The 17,604-nt window shown below is 37.8% G+C and overlaps 1 protein-coding gene across 20 annotated transcripts in view; it reads right to left on the bottom strand.

The window, feature by feature from the left end:
* Positions 1-17,604, bottom strand: part of NAV3 (neuron navigator 3) — a 902,370-nt gene that overhangs the window by 98,196 nt on the left and 786,570 nt on the right. For all 20 annotated transcript variants that reach the window (XM_069584096.1, XM_069584098.1, XM_069584085.1 and 17 more), the window contains 2 exons: positions 1,645-1,777; positions 717-987 (listed from right to left, as the gene is read on the bottom strand). In XM_069584096.1, the coding sequence (XP_069440197.1) occupies positions 717-987; positions 1,645-1,777 (404 nt within the window). The remainder of the gene's footprint in view (positions 1-716; positions 988-1,644; positions 1,778-17,604) is intronic.

Below are 17,604 nucleotides of genomic sequence, written 5' to 3'. Positions count from 1 at the left end.
CAGCAAGGAGATAAAATGAAAATGCATATTTTTTGCTATGTATTATTGCCTTATAGCTTGCAACTCTCTTCCTTTGTAAAGATAGCACTTAATCTCATCAAACTAAGTGCTTGAGAAAGAGTTCATCAGATGATTGTGTTTGAAGGATCCTGGTACATTAGAACCTCAGGTGGCACTATTTATATGAGGCATCATTTTAAAAATAGGGAGAGCGTCTTAAAAAAAAAGAAGGATGGTACAATTTACAGAAATCTTTTACTCAATCTTTTATCAAGTCTAATTTCGAAATAATGTTTCAAATCTCCAGCCTTCCAACCCATTCGATTAGTGTGACTTTTCTTGCCTCTTAGAAGTGAAACACAGGGGGAGAGTTAACATAAATATTCCAAACTTTATAGGAAATCAGAATGAAAGCTCTCTTATTTTTTTTAATAAGTGTGCTTATTTTATTTCCACATGACCAGAAATGACTGTGGCAAAATAAAACCCTCACCAAACTGTGATGATACCCTCTAGAGGATGCCTGGAGTGTTGTATTCATGTGGATGCATATGGTAAGGCACGTGAAATTTAGACAGAAGAAGTATTTATATGGAGAATTATTATATCGATATAAATAATTATATTTTTGATATAATTATGAAAAGCTGCTATTAAAGACAAGAAAGATCAAACTGAAACAGTTCAGCTTAAGAGCTGCCAGAAGACCAGCCTACCAGGTGTCTTGAGTACGCTGGTCCCAGTTTTCTGCCTGGATGGTGCTCCTCCTTGGGCTGACATGCCTCTTCTCCAGGACCCTGTCTGAGAAACAGCCAGGGAGGCTTTCTGCCCCGTCTTCTCAGGGTCTTCAGGAAGTCCAGAGGAAACGCCCTTCCACTTGCCACCCCCATCCCCATGGCTGTCAAAGTCCTCCTCGGGTTTTTTCAGCTCCTCGGTGCTCTCCCAAGGCTCATCTGTTGCAGATCGTTTCTCTGAATCTGTCTTCAGCTGTAAAGAAAATAGGACAGAAGAACTTTGTGCAGAAAAATCTATCAAGTGTGAATTGGGCCCTGGAATGTCCTTTCAGATAATTAGCTTAAAAAAAAACCAGCAGCAGTGATTTGTATTTCAAAAGAACTCCAAAGATGCCTCTATTTTTATCTCTCTGTTCATTTAAGTTTCATTAATTTTAGTCCTATAATTCTCATTTGCACATATTAGAGAATATCAGAAGAAATCTGTGCAGAAAACTTCAATTAAACACTCCAGAGAGGAAGGCATTTTCTATGTCAAATCTAACAAGGAAAAGTAAGACAAGATAAAACTTAATTATCTAATATTCATTCTCGATTCACCATTCTCAAGAGATTCAGCGATGCATCTCAGAGATCAATATAAAATGAATCACGAACCATCCAAAATTAGACAATTAAAAAATCATTTTTGGATTCCTAAACAAGTATATCAATATTATAAAGAAAGATATGCAACAGAAGGCTTCCTGGGTTAGACTGTAATCAATTGAAAGAATACATATACATAAGCTGCCTCAGTTTAATGTAATTATTTCAGACAAAGACGCTGTGCTATACTTTAATGCAATGTAACATAACTTGGGGGAAAATCTGGCAGAAGCACTGGAGAAAGAATGGAGGCAATTCTTACCTGAGTGTTCTTTCGGGACGGAACAGTGATGTTGGAGTAAGAGCTGACAGAGGATGTGGTATTCAGGTCATCAGTGCTGATGTTATCCAGGGTGTCGCTGAGACCACTGCTCACGGAACTGCTGTCATCCCAGCTAAAGACAGGCAGTGGCAATGACTCAGTACAGGGTGCACAACGCAAATCACCCGTATTTCCACTTAACGTGTATCATGTATTGGGAAAATAATTCTTTTTTTTTCAATCTTATGAAAAATACTCACTTTTCATTTTTGGAAAATCATACTGTTAAGAACTGAGCATAAACCTGAGAATAATCTTATCAAAGGTTTGCTAAGAATCAGTGCCTAGAGCAGATACAGGGGAAATGTTTATAAAATGAGTAAAAATAATATTGAGAGCCAAAGAATTGATGCCTTTGAACTGTCGTGCCGGAGAAGACTCTTGAGAGTCCCTTGGATAGCAAGGATGTCAAACCAGTCAATCATAAAGGAAATCAACCCCAAATGTTCATTGAAAGGACTGATGAAGCTGAAGCTTCAATACTTTGGCCACCTGATTTGAAGAACTGACTCACTGGAAAAGACCCTGATGCTGAGAAAGACTGAAGGCAGAAGCAGAAGGGGACGACAGAGGATGAGATAGTTGGATGGCATCACTGACTCAATGGACATGGGTTTGAGCAAACTCCTGGAGATGGTGAAGGACAGGGAAGCCAGGCATGCTGAAATCCATGAGGTTGCAACAAGTTGGACATGACTAAGCAACTGAACAACAACAAAAAATATTGCTATTAATACTTCAAAGCATCAGGGAAAAAAAAACATTATACCCATAATCTTTGTTTTTCCCCCAGAGAAGACAATCAGAAGTCATGTAGCATGGAAGAATCCATCCTTTGTGTCAAAAAGTAAGAAGAAACACAAGCACACAAAAACTGTGCTTTAGTCAAGAACCAGAAAATCATTCCTTAGTCTTTCTCCTACCAATAACTACTTCCAATGATTTACCAACTCTTGAAGATTGAGACTTATTTTATCATAGCATTCCTCTTGCAATACTTCAAGATTTCTGACCTGGACAACATACAATATTCTTTCATCTGGCCTTCCTGCCTTCAGTCCTTCTCAATAAACTTCACCTGGTAAACTTGGGTCAACATTCAGAAGTTCACATCTAGCCATGTCACTCCCTAACTTAACACTCTTCAAAGACTTCTCTTTACCAAAGCTGTAGGTTCCACAGTATAAAGCTCCTGCCCTTCAAGGTGCACAAAGTAATCATTTGGGGCATAAGGAAAGTATCTGAAATTTGGAATAAATCTGTTCTCAATTGAAAGAAGAATAAATAAAATAGGCTATATCAATATTCATACGCAGACTACCACGGGAACCCTCACTCAATCAACATGTCAGATGATGCAGACGTCATGCAGGCTGACCAGGGTCACCTGATGGGAATGGGAACTCCATGGGAATGGGAACTCCAGAGAGTAAAGCGGTGAACCACGGCTCTCACTGGCTGGTTTTCAGTCTCCTGTGAAATACTGCTGCTCACCTGCACTCTATGAATTGATTTGTGTAAACTGGATACATATATCACATACAGACAAGAGTGAAGTCTCATAAAATAGACAAGTGGCTTTAAAACACCATCTGTAAGTAATCCACACAAAGAAGAGACCATGCATAACGAAAGGACAAGCTAACGGCAAAGGAAGGGTAAACTGGTAACTTTCCTACTCTGCTATGTGTGCTTTCTGAGTCACACCATACAGTAAAAACAATACGGATGGCTTGAGATCACAGAGCAAACTGACTAGAAATGTAATTATCAAGAAGAAAATTTGAAATTCGAATTTATAGAAAATATTGTTATTGACGAGATGCCCCTAGGTGAGCTACTGACAGCATAAAACATGACGACCAAACACATTTATAAATCATATTATTACCAGTAACAATTATGTATTTAATCACAGCAAAAGGGTATTTTGTTCCACTGTAGGAAATACCTGCCATTTGAAGCTGCTCTCATCTTTTGATTATCTCCCCCACATCTTATTTTGATAATTTCCCACATTAGGAGCCTTAGTTTCTCAAGACAGAATGTAAGAAACTCACATTTCCAGATTTCCTTATAGACAGATATGACACGTAACACAGGGCCTCACATGCACCCGCAGTTACAAATGAGAAAAATAATCTTCTGGCAAACAGAGTAGTAGTCATTCGATTTTTCTCTTATAAACACTGGCAGATACATGGTCTCTAGTCCCAGGGTTCAGAGGTTCCTGGTAGAGGAAGACGTGATGCAGGATCAAAGCCTGCAAAGAGCCTCATTATCCAATCACCTCAATTATTCCAACAGCCTTTTTAGATCACTTCATTCCTTAAATTAGATAGAGTCTGTAGTTTGAAACTAAGAACCTCTATCAATAACTCATAATTTTAAAAATAATATTTCTTCTTTCATATATCCTCTAGTTTTTTTTAATGTTTATATATGCTATGCAATACATATACTGGGTTTCCCAGGTGGTGCCAGTGGTAAAGAACCTACCTGCCAATGCAGGAGACATAAGAGACGTGGGTTTGATCCCTGGGTCAGGAAGATCCCCTGAAGGAGGGCATGACAGCCCACTCCAGTATCTTTGCCTGGAGAATCCCATGGACAGAAGAGGCTAGTGGGCTATGGGCCATAGGGTCGCAAAGAGCTGGACATGACTGACGCAACTTAGCATAGCATAATACGTATATTCTCTTAGGAATGTGTGCATATAATTATAAAATTTTAAATATACATACTTGAGCAACTACTTGTCTATTTAAGTAGTTATTTAATAGATTAAGCAATTACTAATTGCTATCTAATTAAGCAACTACTTATCAGATTCCTTTAAAAAACATATGGCTTTCCAAATTATGTGGCCCTAGACTACTTCTTTGGAGAAGGCAATGGCACCCCACTCCAGCACTCTTGCCTGGAAAATCCTACAGACGGAGGAGCCTGGTAGGCTACAGTCCATGGGGTCGCTACAAATCGGACATGACTGAGCAACTTCACTTTCACTTTTCACTTTCCTGCATTGGAGAAGGAAATGGCAACCCACTCCACTGTTCTTGCCTGGAGAATCCCAGGGATGGGGGAGTCTGGTGCGCTGCTGTCTATGGGGTCGCACAGAGTTGGACATGACTGAAGCGACTTAGCAGCAGCAGCAGCAGACTACTTCTTCAGCTTAAACTCTCCATCCCCTGCCTGACTGTGTGCACTTGGACTAAGAGCTGCATTCAGTTCCCATCACCATCACATTGTTTGCAACGTCTGCCTTTGACTAAGCTACCCTTTGGCCTACTTGACTACCTCACACTTGCCTTACAAAGCAATTCGAGCAACTGTCTTCAGGATAAGCTAGGGAGCGTCCTCTCTGCATTGTCATAATACTCATGAACAGACTAACAGGACTGGGTGCAGCACACTGTTTTACACATCTACAAACATGTGTATAAGTGGATCATTAGACCGTGAGTTTTCTGAGCACGGAACTGTGTGATAGTTTTCTTTGAAATTCTTCTATTTGGCAATTTCTACTGTATGGCAATGACTGACGTAAATGTTGAATAAATTCTCATTTTTATTCAGGTTAAAAGAAAGAAAATTACAGAGGTAATCTTTCATACTCATATGAAATGGAGTTTTAAGAAATACTTATCAGAATATATTAAGTACTCAAAATTAAACAAAAAGGAAATTTTACCTGTTTTAAACATGAATCTTTTTAAGGTAAGGATTTCTCTGGCAAGGAAGATAGAATCAATATTTCTAACTATAGCTTTCACCAATATAAATCCTAGCATTTGCAACTCAAAGTTAAATGCAACAACTCTTATGGAATTTTAAAAAATCACTTGTGTTTTAAAGCCAATTAAAACTTCAAATGATCACGGTGGCTTTGTGGTTAAAATAATATAAATGAGGGAATTCAAAATAAGATATGAATTTTCAATCTCACAACAGAAAAATTAAAACATATATCAAATTAAGAAATATCATAGCCATGAACAATCTGAATTTATCTTGGTATAATGGAAAGAACAATGGATTCCTCATGGAAAGAACAATGGATTCCTCATGGAAAGAACAATGGATTCCTAAAATGAAAGGTTTTCACATGAGCCTTTATTAGAGGCACATAGCTAGTCTTGCTGTTCTGATCTCCCTATCTCACAGGGTAGCATGGGAAGAAAATGAATCATTTATATGAACCAGTTTATAATACTTTACACTTTTCCGTCATCTCCTCAAACTGCTTTACCACCAAGATCTCAAATGTTGCAGTCTCATTTTTTGGTCACAATCTTCCATATTTCCAGCGTTCTAAAATCTACCGACTCCTAATTTTTAAGACTATTTGATAGCTACTTCCTGTTGTCTACTTTTAATGGCCTTCTCGTGTTTTTTATGCCACTGATCTCTTTACTGAATGATGCAGGATCCAAAGATGCTTGAACAAACGGACTGCTAAAGTGAGAAGTACTGTATTCTAGCTCTTGCCACCATAGCGGTCTTCCATACCTGTCTTGACTTTGTTAATTAAACATGTTTTCCCTATTACTATTTTGGAAAATGACAACAAAGTAAATTAATGAGAATGAATAGTATAAAATATTATTATATATTTTTATAACAGGTACTTTATTTTTCTGGGCTCCAGAATCACTGCAGATGGTGATTGCAGCCATGAAATTAAAAGACGTTTACTCCTTGGAAGTAAAGTTATGACCAACCTAGATAGCATATTCAAAAAGCAGAGACATTACTTTGCCGACTAAGATCCGTCTAGTCAAGGCTATGGTTTTTCCTGTGGTCATGTATGGATGTGAGAGTTGGACTGTGAAGAAGGCTGAGCGCCAAAGAATTGATGCTTTTGAACTGTGGTGTTGGAGAAGACTCTTGAGAGTCCCTTGGACTGCACAGAGATCCACCCAGTCCATCCTAAAGGAGATCAGTCCTGGGTGTTCAATGGAGGAACTGATGTTGAAGCTGAAACTCCAATATTTTGGCCACCTCATGCAAAGAGTTGACTCATTGGAAAAGATCTGGATGCTGGGAGGGATTGGGGGCAGGAGGAGAAGGGGACAACAGAGGATGAGATGGCTGGATGGCATCACTGACTTGATGGACGTAAGTCTGAGTGAACTCCGGAAGTTGGTGATGGACAGGGAGGCCTGGCGTGCTGCGATTCATGGGGTCGCAAAGAGTCGGACACAACTGAGTGACTGAACTGAGCTGAACTGAATAATAACTGCATATAGATTCAAGTTACCTAACCTCATGTGATTTCTCAGCTGAGGTTAGATCTCTCACTTAGAAATTCTGCTTAATCCAAAAGTGATTTTCTTCAGATTCCAATGATATAGTTTTGGTTCTTCTTTCTCTGAATCCCAAGATCTTACTCCTAGTACTTTAGTGAAACCACTTTCACAAAGGCCAATAAATCCATAGATTGAGTGCTTACTATGTGTCCTACTCGTCTAAATACTTAATGCTACTGCTGCTGCTGCTGCTAAGTTGCTTCAGTTGTGTCCGACCCTGTGCGACCCCACAGACGGCAGCCCACCAGGCTCCTCTGTCCCTGGGATTCTCCAGTCAAGAACACTGGAGTGGGTTGCCATTTCCTTCTCCAAAATACTTAATATATATTATCTAATCCCCAAACGAAGCCAAGAGACAGACATTATACAGATAAAGGGGTTCAGGAAGTTTGAATGATGGAGCTGGGATGTGAACCCAGGAATTTTGCCCTAAAACTTGGTCAGCACTTCTCTCTCTTGCCTCCCATCTTCTCACCCCTTGTATCTTAAAATACACCAATGATGAGCCTTTAGAGGCTCTTTGCAAAGTTCCCCAGTCCACAGAACCCTTTACTTTTCTTTTCTTTGTGATTCCTTCAAATTCCTCAAAATTCAGGACTTAATCTTAAATCAACTTAGAGATTCTTTCTTGGAAATTTCTTAGTCTCTCACAAGTTCAATATCACCTCCATGATGACAATACTCAAGTTTACATCTAATTCAGACTTCTTTCTTGATTAACTGAGCAGCCTTTTCCAGCCTTCCTCTGAACAGTTTCTCAAGGATGTCCTATTCAAATCTCAAATTCAGTCTACCTAGATTCCATCATTTCTCTTTAAAAATTCTTCTCCCTTTCAGTTACTGCCTATCTGTTTATCCTTCTTCAAAACATTACTGCCTGTATCTCTCTTCTCTCACCTGGATTCACTGTTGATCAAGTTGCTTCTTATCCTCTAAAGTCTGTCTCAGTTACAGGTGGCATGGCCCTCCTTGCGTTCTGCATTACCAGTCTGTATACTCCTTCCATAAGAGCTTTTAGTAAGAATCTGCTCTTATTCATTAAGTGATTAATAAATTATAGCTCCTATCCTTTGAAGAGCTCACTGTGTATCGTGGAGGGCAAACATAAACAGACCATTATAATACAAAATGGTAAGGGTTGTAATAGAGATGAATGGCAAATATATGGCAGAACAGCAGCCCTATCACTCATTAGAAGAGTTCAAGCATTTCTTCCAGACAGGGATACTACAGCATGATCAGAAGAAATAACTGTTAATCACTGTATCAGAGCATGTACGGCTTGTTATGCCATTATTTTGTTTTCCCATCTTCCTGGTCATAATCTGGATTACCTGACATCAGAGACTGTGTGACATTTATCTTCATAATTCTAGCATTTAACATGGTGTCAACCATTGAACAGATGATTAGTTGATGTTTGTTAAATAAATGAAACAGTTTTACTTTTGAGAATACTGCTTCTATCCAATAATGTTAAGTTAGACTAAATGCAATAATAAATGTAGAATTTGAGGAAAAAAATGTGTTCAACATATTTCTTTGCTAAGTAATCTTAAAGGAACACCTTTTGATTGTTGACAACATGATTTTCCTCATCCTAAGGTTCTGTGTTTTGACTTTCATCTTTGGTTTATTAGAACCAGAATTCTCCCTAGGTAGGATGCAATTAATCTTGTTTATTATGGCATATTTACTTAAGCGAAAAACTCCATAGAAAACAGCCTTTTTTAACTGACAAAAATGTTAATTTACTCAAATAATTAGCTCCAAGTAATATGTCTCAAACTCAGTATATTTTCATCATTTCATTTTTAATTTCATTAAGATATTCTAAGAATTCCTGACTATATTTTTTTATAAAAGTGCAAGTCTTTATCTCCTTCAACTTACAGATATACTGCTCTGCTAAGCTTTTCTCAACAAACTAGGACAGTTAAAAAAAATTACATATCTGAGTATCTTATACACATAGTTTGCATTTACACACTGAGTTATTTCCAGTTTTAAAATACTATGAATAAAGCTGTCAAGAACATTCACATACACTCCATTTATGTGACATTCTAGAAAAGGCAAAACTACAGATATGTAGGACAAATCAGTGATGCCAGTGGATAGGAGTATGGGAAGATCTGTGGTATCTGTTACATGACTTGACGCATATGTCAAAATTCTGAACTATATAAAAATATTATTGTATGTAAAGTTTTAAAAAAGTAGCTAATTAACCTGTTGGCAAATCACAATTTGAAATAAATACTAGATTACTAATCATTCTAAGAAGAAAGTGACTTTTTTGGCATGTCTTTAATATTATACTTTTAAAGATTAATTATTGACTATGCCAAAGCCTTTGACTGTGTTGATCATAAGAAACTGTGGAAAATTCTGAAAGAGATGGGGATACCAGACCACCTGACCTGCCTCTTGAGAAATCTGTATGCAGGTCAAGAAACAACAGCTAGAATTGGCCATGGAACAACAGACTGGTTCCAAAAGGGAAAGGAGTACATCAAGGCTGTATATTGTCACCCTGCTTATTTAACTGATATGCAGAGTACATCATGAGAAATGCTGGGCTGGAGGAAGCACAAGCTGGAATCAAGATTGCCAAGAGAAATATCAAAAACCTCAGATATGCAGACGACACCACCCTTATGGCAGAAAGTGAAGAAGAACTAAATAGCTGGTTGATGAAAGTGAAAGAGGAGAGTGAAAAAGTAGGCTTAAAGCTCAACATTCAGAAAACGAAGATTATGGCATCTGGTCCCATCACTTCACGGCAAATAGATGGGGAAACAGAGGAAACAGTGTCTGACTTTATTTTTTTGGGCTCCAAAATCAGTGCAAATGGTGATTGCAGCCATGAAATTAAAAGACGCTTGCCCCTTGGGAGAAAAGCTATGATCAACATAGGCAGCATATTAGAAAGCAGAGACATTACTTTGCTGACAAAGGTCTGTCTAATCAAGGCTATGGTTTTTCCTGTGGTCATGTATGGATGTGAGAGTTGGACTATAAAGAAAGCTGAGCACCAAAGAATTGATGCTTTTGAACTGTGGTGTTGGAGAAGACTCTTGAGAGTCCCTTGGACTGCAAGGAGATCCAACCAGTCCATCCTAAAGGAAATCAGTCCTGAATATTCATTGGAAGGACTGATGCTGAAGCTGAAACTCCAATACTTTGCCCACCTGATGTGGTGAACTGACTCATTGGAAAAGACCCTGATGCTGGGGAAGATTGAAGGTGGGAGGAAAAGTGGACGACAGAGGATGAGATGGTTGGATGGAATCACTGACTCAATGGACATGAGTTTGAGAAACTCCGGGAGCTGGTGATGACAGGGGGGCCTGGTGTGCTGCAGTCCATGGGGTTTCGAAGAGTTGGGCACAACTGAGTGATTGAACTGAACTGAACTGAATAACTCAGTGAAGCTGGGGATCTATTTTATTTATTTGGCTATGCACGGGTGGCTCTGACACTCATGTTCACCCCTGGATTTACACTGTGAAGCAAATATTGTGGTATATATTCATAATCTTATTTTTTTATGTTGAAGAATTCTGAAATATTAAGTAAATAAATGTTAAAGTAATTTCACAGATATAAAAGTAATTTCAGGGAAAAATGCTAGTGTTGTTGGTAAGTAATTTTTCAACACACACCTGGATGATAAGCAAATCCATCATTTTTATACATGATTTAAACAAAGTTCAGTTCAGTTCAGTTCAGTGGCTCAGTCGTGTCCAACTCTTTGCAACCCCATGAATAGCAGCACGCCAGGCCTCCCTGTCCATTGGCCATTGGTAAATAACATAGATAACATAATACACTGTTCACTCCAGTGCTTGAGTCTGGGGACATCTCACACATACAGTCCAATACACTAGTTGCATTTAGGCTCTGCAGACACAGACGAGTGTGGAGATTCCCATTTCTTCCATGAGTGTCTATTATAAGACGGGGATACGTTAGTTATAAGTGAGGCGGCAAAAACAGAAAAAAACGTAGAGCCTAGAAGAAAAAGGACACATTCCATGGGTATGTCAGAGGTAATGTTAAAAATCTCATAAGATAGTCATACTGAGGAAAATAGGCTGCTTTCTTCCAACCTAAATATAATCATGATCAAGTACAAATATCTGATATATGAAAATTAATAATATATGATAAAGTACACGTTCTAAGGATTTTACTATATATTTCTTAAGACAAGTAATTTTTTCATGAAAATACAAGAGGAGTCTCTGTAGTCATCTGTAAGACCATTGGGTGAAAACTGGATATGCTTTCTGTTTCTAAGGCAAAAGTAAATAACATCTGCCTAAGAAAATAAAGGTACCACCTAAAAGTCTATCACATTCCGGGATAGCTTTGTTTTCCATTTCTACTGTTTACGCCAATTTCTATAATACACATAAAAAGATAAGTTATCTCAAAAATATTTAGACATAATGATCTTTGCAATAATAATCTTAAAAACACTGACAATCAACTGTCGAGGCTTTGCAGTTTGGTACTAATATGTTAAGTCAATGATCTTTTCCTCAAAATTAAATGTGCATAAAAACACTTGGACCTATTCCATACATTTTTTTTTTTTAATCAGCAAGCACAATACACTACCTGCCACATTTGAGCACTGCAACCACTGAAGCGTAAATTCTACATTACTTCAGGGTCATTGAAAGAAAGCAATGGCGTGTATCTCAACAATGATTCATTCAGCATTTCCCTCAAAAAACATTTTATCACCGAGAAAAAAAGAATGAGGCATTAAAAAAGATTTTATAATTGGAGAAACCTAAGTATATAATAACATCAATATACTAAACACAATTTTATGTTTAAAGTAGTCTTTTCAACCTATAAAATGAACATGGTCTTCACTGGGTTTTTTTAAAAAATGTCCTACTTTCAAAGGTACTCTGTCCTTCCACTGCTCATTAACTCCGCGGTGGAGTATAAGCAACTGGTTTATAATCCAGCTGAAATGTCCTTTCCTCAATGAACCCTTCTAGGATTTCCAAGGACACATTAACTCTTCCCTGTCTGTGTTTTCTACCAGTGCGCTTCTACTGCCCTGTAATTTATCTGCTTGCAATGGAGGTACAGCCACAGGACTGTGGTTGAGGGCAGAGAGTGGCTTTTCTCATAGTTTCAGTGTTCAGGCTGGCATCTGGCCCCAGATAGGTTCTTAACGTTTGTGGGATAAATCAATTGTGAGTGAAAAAAATGCTGCCTGCCCATAGCAGTAAACAAAGACTGTTGCAATCATCCAGCCTCTACAGTGAGCCCTGAGGGAACTCCGGAGAGAAACAGCATGCCTTCCATCAAGCCATCAGCCACCTCAGTGACTCCCAGGCAGTGCACCCTGCGGAGACTCCGGAGGGAAATGCAGGATATGGATCCCAAGTAGCTGAGGTACACAGTGAAGACTGGTTTCAAAGAGCCCAGCATTTTCTTGTACACAGAAAAGCATTACATTGAGTCACTTGAGATGTCTGGTTTTCCTTTAGTACAGGTGATATTTTGATGCTCAGACTACCTGTGTTTGTTGCAGAAACTCGTGTATATCTTGGCTCCTCCCTTACTTCTTTGGAATAGTCTCTAAAAGCTACCTGAGAGTCTGTATCCCAGACTGAAGTCCTCAGTTTTTTCCATGAAATAAAACATAATTGTAGTGACCCAAGGATGAAAGAGCAGATAAAACCAAGGTGGGTCTTGGAATGCAGGAACAGAAAAACCAGACCCCTATCATCCTTCCCTCCCCAGTGCTGTAACTATTAATGGATTTCCGGTCCTCCTGAGCAGTATAGCCTGCCTCCCCTCCTACCCCACAGGGAGAAGGTATTTGCCTTACTCTTCCCACACTCAGTACATGTGCCTCATCAGCAAATGACCCACAAGACCCCAATCCACTCCGTGTGCCCGGGGTATAAAAGTGGACTAAGGACCCCTGTTCAACGTCGGTTCTCCCTTGAGCTGGCCCGCTATTCTACCAGCTTCTCCCACTCTAATAAGCTTTATTTCCCTCTCATTCTGTCTCATGTCTGGAAATTCTTTTCCAACCCGTGCCCGGACCATGACAATAATTTCAACGCTTAGGTTGTGCATCTTTTTCAAGTGACACAATAAATTATCTAGTCTTACAGTCATATACTACAACCTTCATCTATGATTCATTTACTCATTCTAACACTTAAATATGCACATCATTAAGAATTGTGGTTAAAGAAATCAATGTGATTATACGAGAGATAAACCAATCAGAAGGACCTATTACATCAGGTGAATAAAGAACAGCCTCCTTGAGGAGGCAGCTGTAGACAGTCATTAAGTAGACGAGTGAAGGGTAAAGGAAAGCTGTCTGTGAAAGGGGTGGAGAAGATAACAATAGAGAGAGGAGATAGCGAGTGTAAAGACCCAGCAGCAGCAAAGGTCAAGGGGCAGCAGGACCGTGCAGCCCCAAGCAAGGGGCAAGTGTCAGTTCTGAGACTGGGAAGTAGGCAGGGCCAGCTCTTGAACGGTCTTCTCGACAATGTTAAGAAATTAGAGTTCCTTGGAAGTATGAAAGAAATTCATCAAATAGTTCCAAGCCATGAAGTCACATGAGCAGATCTAAGGTTTAAAAATAATACTTTAGTGTTATGAGTATATGAGAGGTAAGGAGGAATAGTATTGGGAAGCTCAGCAAAAAGGCTATTACAATATCTGTCAGTTTTTGATGGGGGGGTGGGTTAGAAGTAAATTGAAAGAAGGCAGTTTGGGGGTTCCACGGTGCTCCAGTGGCTAAGGCTTTGTGCTTCCAATGCAGGGAACCTGGGTTTGATACCTGGTCAGGGAACTAGAACCCATATGCTACAAACTAAGTCTCAGAGTAAGTAAATAAGTAAAATTTTACAAAAGGAAGGCAGTTTCAAGATATATTTGGAGGTAGAAATGACAGGATTTGCTGTTGGCTGGTGTGACATAATAAGCAATATATATTTGGTTTCTATCCCCAGTTCCTTATACAGAGCTCCTAAGAGTTTTGTAATTTTTTTATGTGACAGGTATGCCAGGACCACCTTTTGTTCTAACATTTGGTCTTGGACTCCTGTTTCTAAGTCAGAGCTCCTCACTTCCTCAGAATCTTCTGGGTGATAGGAGCATCTTTTGTTCTAATAAGACAATGCTTGGTTGGCTTACTGGTCTTTTTTTTTTTAACCACAATTCAAAATTACTTGCACTTACATATTAGAATGAGTGAATGCATCACAGATTAAGGCCTTGGTTTGTGACGATGTGAGACTAGATCGCTTATTGATTTTTCTCACACCTCCATTCTTTGGGAGGGAGAGGGGCTGAAGACTGAGTTAATGTATCATGCCTACATAACAAAGCCTCCATAAAAATCCATAAATTATGAGGTTCAGAGGGCTTCCAGGTAAACACACAGAGGTGCTTACACAGTAGGTTGCCAAGAGAGAGCTAGGATGTTTCATGTCCCTGCTCTCCATCTTGCTGTATGAAACTCTTCAGTTGGTTATCCATCTATATCCTTTGTCATATCCTTTATAATAAACCAGCAAATATAAGTAAATGTTTCCCTGAGTTCTGTGAGTCATTATAGCAAATTATAGAACCTGAAGAGGGTCATAAGAACCTCCAACTTATAGCTGGTCAGTCAGAAATAGGAGGCCTGGGCTTGCAATTGGCATCTGAAGTGGGGGCAGTCTTATGGGACTGAGCCTTTAGCTTTGTGGCATCAGATGCAAATTCCAGGTAGATAGGGCCAGATCTGAGCTGAACTGAACACAGGATACAGAGCTGGTGTCAAAGAATTGGTTGCTGTGGAAAAAAAGAAAACACCAAACATCTGGTGTCAGAAGTATTTAGTGAGTGAGTTATACAGAAAACAGAAGTTTTCCTTTAGTTGGAATATGGTGAGAGAGAGAGAGAGAGAAAAAAAAAAAAGACTAGATCTCTTGTAGAGTATCTACTGGCAATAGAGGCATGAATGGATTTTTAGAAAAGTAAAGATTCCATCAGCAGACCATAAAGCATAATTTCTTCTTAAATTTTGTTTGCACTTAGTATTGTTATTTTTATATATCAAGGGAAACTTCTATGAGTTTAACATCATAGTTTAAGTGCATAACTCTTGGCAAAACTGGCAATTCACATAAACATGAAGTTAAAATTTCTCCATTTTCACTATTTTTAGTGTGTACAACATGCTATATATTTATCCATGAAATATTCATAGAGACTACCATTATTTTGTGGGGGTTTTGGATAGGAGAGCATCAATAAACTCTATTTACTGGCCTTTTCATTCCCCTTTCTTTTTTCTAGAAAACAAATAATGAACATTTACAGTTATTCTATTACGGCATCAGATAGGGTAAGATAAACAAAAAAGCTCTTGTTCCTTATAAAAGAAAGCCCTAGGTAGATTTGATTAAATATGATGAATGATGTTAGCTCAAAATGAATCTATGTAATCAGGCAAATTTTAAGAATTAATGGTATCTGAGGCAGATAAGAAACATCTATTTTGTTTTTATTATTATACAGGCTGATACCATAAGAGATAAAGTAATCTTATTAAACTTATTTTGCTGAAACACATCACTGGAACAGTGCTTATTATGGTTTTGCTAGTTTATTTCAAAGCCTTCTTTAATGATTCCGTTACATAGTTGAAAAGTGTAGAAGCTTGTTTAAAGGTTTCCTATTAGTGATAAGCTGAGAATATAACATATAACTCATATGAAAGCTAACTTGGGGTTAAGATCCACTTGGTGTCTTTTTATATCATACATGAATTAAAAAGCCAGTATGTACTCATTGTTGCAAACTCAGAAATCCAGAAATATGTAAAAGAGACAAAGCTTTTAATTTATCTGTAATCCCACTAGAAGTACCCACCAACATTTTGTGATTTCTGTCAAGTCATTTTCTGGATGTATAATATATACATATGTAAACTGACCTCACTGAGACATTGCTGATTATACTGACTGTAACTTATTCATTTGTATTACTTTATGATGATTTTTAATACCTTTAAATTTTCTTTGATATAATTATATCAACTATTATATATTTTACCATTTCCACTTTAGGATATATGAAATACTTTATGATTTTTTTTACTATTGTAAATAAAACTTCAGTGAATATTTGCATGTTAAGTATTTAGGTTATATTTACAGTTATTTTCTTAGGATAAAGTCCTAGAGAGAGAATTAGTGATTCACAAAATACAAACATCTCAAGAACTGCAGATGCAGCATAATAAGTAAGAAAGACGTCATTTACGCTCCCGCAAGCCATGAATGTCAATCTTACAAAGAATGGATACTTTCAGGCATGTGGTTTCCTTTAGTGATTCAAAAGTTTTGAGATCTGAAATAGTTGCTTAATGTAGTCTTAATTAAATTGATCAAATTGTAAGTGGGATTACGTTTTCTATAGGTTTATTAGCTAATTTTATATCCATAAATTGTCTATGTTTTTGTATATTTTTCCAACAGGGTTTAAATAACAATAAAAAATCTAATAATGTTTTTATATGTTAAAAATATTTTAAATATTTTCTCAATCTATTTCATGGTTTTTACTTTTATTTATTACATTTTAATGTACAGAGTTGAAAAAATCCATCTCTGATCTTTTCTCCAATTTCTCCCAGGAAATTTTGCATGTATAATTTGGTTTCTCTGCCTCTTTCTTTTTATGTACTACTGTTATGGTAAAGTGAGAAACTATTTTTTTTTTAAGCAGCCACTGAATTTCATAGACATCATTTATTGATAACTATCCCTTTCTATGTATCATTACAGTTCACTTACCAAGTCTTAATGCACGGTCTTTTTAAAAATGATTATCAGATATGTTCCAATGACTTACCTGTTGATTTCTGCAGCAATACATGCTATTCTAGTACAGTGAGTTGTAGTTTTTTTTACAACTTCAAAATATTTATATATGTATCTAGATAGATAGATACATATATATACAACTAAAAATCGAAGCCTTTAAAAAACTTTTCTCGAAATTACACTAACTAGCTGTTCTTCTAAAAATTATTGTCATTTATAGCCACAAGGGCTTCCCTTGTGGCTCAGCTGGTAAAGAATCTGCCTCCAATGCAGGAGACCTTGGTTCAGTCCCTGGGTTGGGACGATCCCCTGGAGAAGGGAAAGGCTACCCACTCCAGTATTCTGGCCTAGAGAATTCCATAGACTATATAGTCCATGGGGTGGCAAAGAGTCGGACACCACCGAATGACTTTCACTTTCATAGCTTTATTCAGTTATGACAAGTTAACTGAATGATATCATTATCGCAGATACTGATAATACAGAAATCAATACAATATTATAAAGATACAACTTTTGCTCTAATGTAGAAAATGTGCAATTTTCACTTTTTGAGAATTCAGACTTTTTTTTGATATCTGAACAGTTAGTTACAGGCATTTCACTTAATAAGTAGCAATTGCAGCCACTAATCCTCAGCTATGAGCTTCCCTGTAGCTCAGCTGGTAAAAAACTGCCTAAAATGCAGAAGACCCTGGTTGGATTCCTGGATG

The sequence above is a fragment of the Ovis canadensis genome, chromosome 3 (genome assembly GCF_042477335.2).
Source record: "Ovis canadensis isolate MfBH-ARS-UI-01 breed Bighorn chromosome 3, ARS-UI_OviCan_v2, whole genome shotgun sequence".
NCBI classification, from domain to species: Eukaryota; Metazoa; Chordata; class Mammalia; order Artiodactyla; family Bovidae; genus Ovis; species Ovis canadensis.
Note: the sequence above shows the minus strand (reverse complement) of the source record. Positions and strands in the feature narration are given on the sequence as shown.